The 10,000-nt window shown below is 38.9% G+C and overlaps 1 protein-coding gene across 5 annotated transcripts in view; it reads right to left on the bottom strand.

Moving 5' to 3' along the window:
* Positions 1 to 10,000, bottom strand: part of LOC135113742 (major centromere autoantigen B-like) — a 32,163-nt gene that overhangs the window by 10,427 nt on the left and 11,736 nt on the right. For all 5 annotated transcript variants that reach the window (XM_064029319.1, XM_064029333.1, XM_064029303.1 and 2 more), the window contains exon 2: positions 8,070 to 8,157. In XM_064029319.1, the coding sequence (XP_063885389.1) occupies positions 8,070 to 8,102 (33 nt within the window). In that variant the 5' untranslated portion in view covers positions 8,103 to 8,157. The remainder of the gene's footprint in view (positions 1 to 8,069; positions 8,158 to 10,000) is intronic.

The raw sequence follows: 10,000 nt of genomic DNA, 5'->3' as shown, positions 1-10,000 counted from the left end.
AAATAAATAAACGAAAATTTTCATTCTCTCACCAATATCTCGTTTTCATTAGCTCAGTAAGTTTCACAGCAGCCTCACTCTTCCATCCATGTCAGTTGTGTCATTCAAGAAAGGTGTACAAACAGAAATCACATCAGTAAAACTAGATTAATAGAGCTTAAGGAAATTACTGATAATTTTTACAAACGCATTCAGATATCTCTCTCTCTCTCTCTCTCTCTCTCTCTCTCTCTCTCTCTCTCTCTCTCTCTCTCTCTCTCTCTCTCTCTCTCTCTCTCTCTCTCTCTCTCTCTCTCTCTCTCTCTCTCTCTCCATCATTTATAAATATTTCACTACACGTAGAGTCTCCTCCAGCCGGACCACAACCGGTCTTGCAAGAGTGTGGTCTGTCCACCTCGTTTCACTAAATACTTCAGATAAGATCCCGGATGTTACAGACTGCTTACGTAATTCGTCATCAGACTACAACATTCTTGAGGCACTGAACACGTAGGTAAATCAGGTTACTAGAAAGTGCATGTAACATATAATATAGCATCATATACCTAACAGTTACATCATATCCATTATATACGTTATGCACTATCATATGCATAGACTTTCTTTTTTTTTTTTCACTTTGTTCCATGTAAAAAAAATATGTGTTCTTGTATTATTCCCTTAAACAACAATGAAAGATTATTAATCCTCCTTGAATACTGTTCACCTTTTCGTCAAAATTTCAAGTCAGGTTTATAAATAGAATAATTCATTAGTTTATTGGTTGATTATATCCTTCCTATTTCTAAAACTTTCTCTTGTATTTTCTGTTATTTTTATAGTCTTCCGTCTGATTCTTGTACATGTAGGAATGAATATAAATTAACGAATAAATGACTATAAAAAAAAATCAGGAGACACGCCAAGAAGTGCACGTTAAATAGCAAAAATAACACGCACGCACGCACACACAATGAATAAACATAAACATTACCACCTCTACCACCACCACCACCTTAGCACCTTCCGGTATATCACAACATCCGCTGCCACACACTGCCTTTACTCCAGACATTGTTCCGCGGCGCTATCATCGGCTGTTACTGCATGAGGGGAAGGAACACAGCAACTTTCTTGACCACACAACTCATGTTATTCTTTTTGTTAAGCCTCATGTTTGTATACGGTTAAAGGAATTCCTCCACAGCTAGATAGTTTATTGACACAGGAAAACTAAAGTGACATATCAACACACACACACACACACACACACACACACACACGAGCTAGCGCCTTCATAACCTTTTAATCTCTATATTAACTAACTCCTATGTGTATAATTATGTATAATTTGTATGTATTAGCAACTTTCTAGTCTATTTTTATACAAGAGACTGTCTATTTTTTCTGGAAAACAATCATTATTATTATTATTATTATTATTATTATTATTATTATTATTATTATTATTATTATTATTCGTAGTAGTAGTAGTAGTAGTAGTAGTAGTAGTAGTAGTAGTAGTAGTAGTAGTTGTGGTAGTAGTAGCAGTAGAAGAAGTAGTAGTAGTAGTAATGATAGTGGTAGTAGTAGCAGTAGTGGTAGTGGTGGTGGTGGTGGTGATAATGATAGCAGTATTAGTAGTAGTAGTAGTAGTAGTAGTAGTAGTAGTAGCAGCAGCAGTACTATAGGTAGTGGAAGTAGTAGACGTAGTAAGAATTATTAATCGTTGTTGTTATTGTTCATTATTATTATAATTATCATTATTATCATTACTATTATTACATTCATCATCATCAGCATCATCATTAGGCACTGAAGAGTCAGTCCCCGGACCGCGTGTCTCCCCTGAGGGTCTGCTAAAGTTTCTCTTGACTGTAAACCAGGAAATAATGACAGTCAGGGAAACTTTATAGAGACATAGGGCATGACTCAGCCGTTTTGAGGAGCTGCAGCGGCCCGCCATCTGCCGCCCATATAGCAGGGGAGGAGGAGGAGGAGGAGGAGGAGGAGGAAGAGGAGGTGATGGTGAAGTAATAACAGATTATCTATTATTCATCTTTCTCTCGTCTTCATCAGTAACAGCCTTTCTCCTTTCTATGTGTGTGTGTGTGTGTGTGTGTGTGTGTGTGTGTGTGTGTGTGTAGACACGCAAATTCGTGTTCGTTTTGCATTTAAACCAAATTATGTTCCTCGAAACAGTCCTCTGAATTTCATGTGTATGTAAATTCTGGTATATATTATTCTTATTCAACAAAAATAAGCATAAGCTGATAAAATGAGCACGCACACACACACACACACACACACACACACACACACACTACGGTGGGAGAAAGTCTGTATATCGTGTCTCTCTCTCTCTCTCTCTCTCTCTCTCTCTCTCTCTCTCTCTCTCTCTCTCTCTCTCTCTCTCTCTCTCTCTCTCTCACCTACCACAGCCATACATGACAGAATTGCCTGTAATACACCACCGGACTCTCTCCCGCCGGTACCTATATATGGCGTTCTACCACCGTTTCAAGCCCTTTTTTTCTTTCTCTTTTTTTTTTTTCTCTCTCGTCCATATTTGTATCGCACAGAATACCAACACTTACTCGCATGACTAGCTGAACGATTCCCTCTCGCTTTTTAACTGTGACAATGCTTCTATGGTCAGCATTTTGAAACACTTCTGCGCCACACCACTACATTCAAAAGGCTCTAATTGAAGTTACAGAGGCTTTTAAGGGTGTTTTTTTTTTTTTATTTATGGTACTATGGATAGATTAACAACATTCCTACATTAACACGAAAAACTCTTGAGAACTGGGCTTATCACCTCATGCGGCCTTTGAAAAATAGTCGTGGTGAGGGAGCAGATCGTTTCAGATACTGGCCTATGTTAGCTTTGCATGGGATGTACGTTATGGCACTACTAAGAGAGGTATTACACATTTGTTCTTGTTAATGTGCTGCGTTGGTGTTGATGTGGAATTCCTTCATTATTATTATTATTATTATTATTATTATTATTATTATTATTATTATTATTATTAGTAGTAGTAGTAGTAGTAGTAGTAGTAGTAGTAGTAGTAGTAGTAGTAGTAGTAGTAGTAGAAGTCGTAGTAGTAGTAGTAGTAGTAGCAGTAGTAGTTAAGCCACATTGTTGTAATAGTATTCTCTCTCTCTCTCTCTCTCTCTCTCTCTCTCTCTCTCTCTCTCTCTCTCTCTCTCTCTCTCTCTCTCTCTCTCTCTCTCTCTCTCTCTCTCTCTGTGTGTGTGTCTGTGTGTGTGTGTGTGTGTGTGTGTGTGTGTGAATCAATAATATTAGGTCCATTCACTGCAATCAACAAGCATAATCTTACCTTTTACTCTCCTTCCTTTCCCTCTGATAGGAGTCATTGGAATATTGATAAGCTTAAAAATAGAAGAATCACAAATAGCAAATACCTGTAAATCACTATACAGAAGAAAGTTCAACCCCTGCTGTTCCTTTCATCTCCCATCGCCTTTCTCTTGCCAAATTTATCTCCCCCGGCTGTCGTCTATTGTAATTAACTGTCTCATCTCTGTTTTATTGTACAGATGATAAAAAATAAATAAATAAATAAAACACCTGCTGTTCCTTTTCCTCCCTCCTCGTCGCTTTCTTGTTGTTTTCTCTTCCTCACTCCTTTTCTCTGCTGTTTCTTTCTTTCCCATCTCCTTCCTCTGATGTTTCTCTTTTCCTTACCCTTTCTCTTTGCTCTTTCTCTCACCCTTACTCCTTCCCTAAGCAGTCTCTCTTTTTCTCTCTCGTTCCTATCTCTTCTCTCTATTGTTTCTTTCCTTTCTTCTCGTTCTCTGCTGTGTTTCTCCTTTCTCCTTCTCTACGCTGTTTCTCCCCTCTCTACCTCTTCTCTTTTGGTGTTTCTCTCCTCCTGACCTCCTTCCCTTTACTGTTTCTCTATCCTACTCATTTTTTTCTCCTCATTACTTTCCTATAATATTTTTTTCCACCTGACCCCATTCCCTTTGATGTTTGTCTTCTTCCCTTCCCTTTCTTCCCTAGACTCTCTCTCTCCTCCCAGTCCCTGCCGCTGTCTGTTTCTCGTTTACTCAAGCCTTCCTGTTTCTCTGCTTCCTATTTCATCTCCTTTTGTTGTTTCTCTCCTTCCCTTCCTTCTTTTACCTTCCCTCGGCTCGTTCGCTCCTCCCCTATTTTTGCCTCTGTCGTTTCTCTCTTCCCCATCCCTTTCCCCTACCCAGCCTATACGTGCCGTGCCAGGAGAAAGCTATACACGTGCACTCTGCCCACTTGTACCCACACCTGCCGGGTTCGTGCCTTGTTACTTGCTATAATGGTACACTTTCCCTGCCGTGCTGTATAGAACCGGTTAGGGCTATGTTAGGCTATGTTGGGGCTATGTATGGTCGTTTCAGTACTGCTGCCGCTGTGCTCTTTAGCTAATAAGGTCGGCCACTTTCGCCAGATATGTTAATTCACTGCTACCGTACACTTACTGGATGAATGAAGGAGTAGCGTACACTCTGCTGATTATTGTGTGTTCAGTAATTTTAAGACTACTTCCTTGGCTATTTTTATATGCATCATAACACTTTATTTTCTATATACGAAACTACATAACTATTAAACTTTTAAACATATTACTGTACTGCTTCTACTACTACTACTACTACTAATAATAATAATAATAATATACTACTACTACTACTGCTACTACTACTACTACTACTACTACCGGTACTACTACTACTGCTGCTGCTGCTACTACTTTTAAGATTAAGAAGAAGAAGAAAAAAAGAAAAAGAAAAACAAGAAGAAAAACAAGAAGAAAAGAAGAAGAAAAAGAAAGAAAGAAGAAGAAGAAGAAGAAGACCACCACCAACAGCAACAAATATTGCTACTACTACTATTACTACTACTACTACTACTACCACTGCTATTTCTAATACTATCACTTCTTAAGCTGTAGTTTTCCAGAACTTCTCCATCATTTTTACAGTATTAAGACATAATCGAAGTATGGAGCATAGGCGCCACTTAATGCTGAAGTTCAAATGAATAAACTCACACTTGACACACGGACACTTGACAATGTAAGGAAGCCGTCTGCTCTCTCTCTCTCTCTCTCTCTCTCTCTCTCTCTCTCTCTCTCTCTCTCTCTCTCTCTCTCTCTCTCTCTCTCTCTCTCTCTCTCTCTCTCTCTCTCTCTCCTCTGTGGCTGAAGTAAGTGCCCGTTACTGATGAGGCTGTGATTTTCAAAAGTGACAGGTACATAAAGCAAGTGTACATCAGTGTGGATAAAGGTGGACGTCCTTTCCTTGTACTGAGAGACGAGAGGCACTTAAGGGTTTCTCGTTACGGGCCTCAACAGTTTTCCCAGCTAGTTTAGTTTACTCGTGACTTTTTTCAGCCTCATAACCCTCTAAATGACGCAACTCTTGTGTTTCTGTTAAGTTTTCTAACACAAGTGCTAACAACACACTTAACTACAGCATTACACTTTTCTGACTTTATGGCTCTAAACTTTACTTTATAGATCTTTTATGTATGTTCATTCTTCCCACTGATAACACAAACATTTCTCTCTAACGACTGCAAACACCGCACATAGAAACTAACATTACACTTTTTTTTATGCTTCTAACCTTATTTCTTATACAATGGAATATGTTGTGGAAAAAAAATATATATTATTAAACTTCCAAATGCGTTCATCCTTTCCACAACGATCTGCTAACACAACACAACCATCAGAAATGCTTTGCTCTCTCACCACGACTATTTTCAAAAGCCACAGCATTGATTAGCCAGGTTCTCAGGAGTTGTTTCTCCTTTTAATAATACAGAAGCCTTGTTAATGTGCCACTAGAACAGTAAAATAAAAAAAAATAAAAATCCTGTAGCTTCGAATAGAACCTTATGAAAGTAGAGGTACTGGGAAGAATTTTCAAAGCATGGTCATTCGTGGCAAGCATACATTATGACCATCACCGCTCTCATCACCATCATTATACAAAGCTCTCATTTCCTGCAAGTTTCTCTCAAGTATACCACAACATCCTGTATCTACGCGCTCTGATAAGCCACTGTAACGATATTAACCATTAAACGATCAACCTTCTTACCTAACGTGCTGCCGCAACTAACAAGGCAGCTTAGTGAGTTATTATACACGTGCTACTTACAGACACGGCGCAGATGTGATGTCAGCAAATACACATACTTGTAGATACACGTTATATAGATACTGGCAATGATACATGATGCTGATAAAAGTATTGTGATGGTGGTGGTGCTTGTGTGTAGATGTAATGGCTCTCTCTCTCTCTCTCTCTCTCTCTCTCTCTCTCTCTCTCTCTCTCTCTCTCTCTCTCTCTCTCTCTCTCTCTCTCTCTCTCTCTCTCTCTCTCTCTGTCTTCTTCATGGGTGAACAAGTATTTAGTTAACCACAACCAGTAACCTCTCTCTCTCTCTCTCTCTCTCTCTCTCTCTCTCTCTCTCTCTCTCTCTCTCTCTCTCTCTCTCTCTCTCTCTCTCTCTCTCGCAATAGTCACTATCATAAAAATACTTACGAAACAATCTACAACCTTTACTACTACTACTACTACTATTACCACTACTACTCCTACTACTACTACTACTACCATTATTACTACCACCACCATTACTACCACCACCACTACTACTACTACTACTACTACTACTACTACTACTACTACTACTACTACTACTTCAAGTTGACCACAAGACGAACACGGTGACTAGTAGGAAGAGGTGGTGAAGAGATTTACTGCATGTGTCGGGGTGCTGGTGGTGGTGATGGTGGTGGTGGTGATAGCGTCAGGTGGCCCGAGGCTGTCTGTAGCGACGATTGAGAGAGAGAGAGAGAGAGAGAGAGAGAGAGAGAGAGAGAGAGAGAGAGAGAGAGAGAGAGAGAGAGAGAGAGAGAGAGAGAGAGAGAGAACTTTTCATTTAATATCACCATATAGAATAACATGGGAAAACTAAAGAAGAAGAAGAAGAAAAAGAAGAAAATCTTGATATAATGATAATGAAGTTGATGCTCAAAGATAATGATGATGATGATGATGATGATGATTATAACCGTCAGTAAAAGTCTGATATCCGGTAGTAACTTGGAAAAAGAAAAAAGAAAAGATAAAACCACATAGCCAAACCATTATAAGAACTGCATACGAAGAGCCGACTCAAGTGGTAATAAATAAACAAAACTTATCGACAATAGCTATAAAATCCTGTCTGCAAAAATGGAAACAAAGAACAGAAGAGCAGAAAATTACTGTATGAAAAGCAAAATGTAAACTATGAAAAAAGAGAAAGTCAATAAATATCTAGAGAAAAAAGAAAACGAATACAAACATATCTTCTTATAATTTCTTGGTAGCAACAGTAACAATCAACACAACTATCATAACTATTTGACTGTTATTTCTGTTACTACTTCCTACTATAGTAACAATTCTACGACCTGAAACATTGCCTACACTCGTGAGACCTACACTACTACTACTACTACTACTACTACTACTACTACTACTACTTAGCCTCCTTCATTCCAATGCACGACGTAAACTTTCCCAAATGTTCTCTACTTATCTGTCAGCTGTCCTTCCAATCCAGGTCACCCTTGGGAAACTTATTCATTTCTTACTCATCTCTTATTTATCTAATTACGTCTGCCCTGCCTCTTACCAACGCCCTCTATTACAATTTCCACATATTATTATTGTTATTAGCCTATTATTAGTCTAAATTCTCTCTACCTATTACTACATGATGCTTTCTTTTACTACTACTACTTCTACTACTACTACTACTACTACTACCTGACAACATGAAATTACTATAAAAACGGAAACTATTTATCTCTTCATCCCTCTGTGAATCCTCCAAAGCAACAGAATGATTGACTGATTGACTGACAGCGCGTGCGTGTGTGAGTGAGTGAGTCATTCAGTCAGTGAGTGATTAAATTAACAACGCTGCAACAACCGAATCATATTATGGCGCAAAAAAAAAAAAGGAGAAATAAATAAATAAAACAAAACAATAGGAAGAACATCACATTTACAGCACATACCAGAAATGACAGGAGGAACAAGCTGACTCTCATTGTGGTGGTGCTTGTGGTGGTGGTGGTGGTGGTGGTGGTGGTCCGGGGAGACACTCTGAAAAAAATGACAGTTGTAGTAGTAGTAGTAGTAGTAGTAGTAGTAGTAGTAGTAATTACGCTGTATTTGCGCAGCTATTTGGGTTCTTACTGAAACTTAATATCGGTAAAGAGATAAGACTATGCAGCAAGAGAAAGAGAAAGAGGAGGAGTAAGAGAGGGAGCGAGAGATAGGCACGTTTATATAGTAGATACATCCATACATACAAGAATACATAAGAAAAAAATATTACGATGGTGCACAGAGAAAATGAGGAGGAGGAGGAAGAGGAGGAGGAGAAAACAAGGAGGACGAGGAGAAGAACAAGAAAAACAAGAACAAGAAGAAATGAAAATAAGACCTCATCACTGAGAATAACAGAACATACAAAATAGATCAAGAAAAGCCAGAACAAGAACAAGTAATAGCAGAAGGAAGCAACAACAACCGGAAAGAGAGAAAAAAAAAAAAAGAGAGAGTAACACCATAATATCACTAAGAGTACCAGAACAACCACATCACGTCACGGAGAAGCGTAACACATCGAAAGCCTCTCATTAGCCAGTACACCCCGGAAGATCGCGTCACGGCGGCGGACTGACTGACATCACCACCCACGCGTCACACCCTTCCTCTCTTTCTGCCGGCTCTCACCCAGTCATTAGCCATATTCCCCGCACCAACTTGTACATTAGTTAGTCAGTCAGCAGAACGAGGGAACAGGTGTGAGAGAGGGAGTGATAAGGAAGTAGAGACTAGAGAGGTAGGGTGCGAAAAGAAAGGAAGATAGACAGAAATGGGAAAAAAAATATATATGTTAATGGCTTGGAATGAATGAGGGCAGAGCAGGACTGAAACACGTGGGAATGTAAATATCTGTTATCTGTGTACTGATTTCACCACTAAACCAAGGGGATCTAATTATAAGCAATGATAAAAGATGAATAATGATAAAAGATGAATAATAATAATGATGATAATAATAACAATAATAATAATAATAATAATAATAATAATAATAATAATAATTATAATCACGGAACTTTCTGAAAATATCTAACGCTTCCTTAGTGGTCCTAAAAACATCTACACTTCCGCTCTCTCTCTCTCTCTCTCTCTCTCTCTCTCTCTCTCTAAGCAGGCAAGACTAGTATGTGGTTCATAACACATGAGTAACTCACCACACACCTACATACCTGCTGACACACACACACATACACACACACACACATACACACACACACACACACACACACACACACACACACACACACATATATACACACAACTAGATCCCATAATACTTCACACACTCCACTCTTAGATACGCATGTTACGCATCAGCCAATGAAATATCCCTCATGTTAACGCATCCGCATCCAACTGACATTACACAATACACACTGTTCACTTCACTCGCCTTCTCTGCATCACTACTCGCGCCTTGCACAATAGCACAGCAAAATGTTATTCATGGGTATTCAGAGTAATTGAGAGTGCTATCAGTACTCAACACACATTGCACATCACAGCCACGCGTAGGAATTCATAAAGTTTCACCAGCGTTACAAGGCTTTCGAAATGCAAGCAGTGTTTATGACATCGATGATTTTCCACCAGACAAAAGTTTTACTGCTATTCGGTGAAAGGTTTTGTCTCTCTATTCAAGCTGCACCACATTATTACAATTTGTTGAGGTCACACACACACACACACACACACACACACACACACACACACACACACACGTATTATAAGTAAACACCTCTCCTTATGACCATTAACGGAATACAGTAAATTAAATAAACTGATGAAAAGATATTGAAATTTTATTGTCTTTATTTCGCACAATTACCCAGGC

The sequence above is a fragment of the Scylla paramamosain genome, chromosome 2 (assembly GCF_035594125.1).
Source record: "Scylla paramamosain isolate STU-SP2022 chromosome 2, ASM3559412v1, whole genome shotgun sequence".
Taxonomy (NCBI): Eukaryota; Metazoa; Arthropoda; class Malacostraca; order Decapoda; family Portunidae; genus Scylla; species Scylla paramamosain.
Note: the sequence above shows the minus strand (reverse complement) of the source record. Positions and strands in the feature narration are given on the sequence as shown.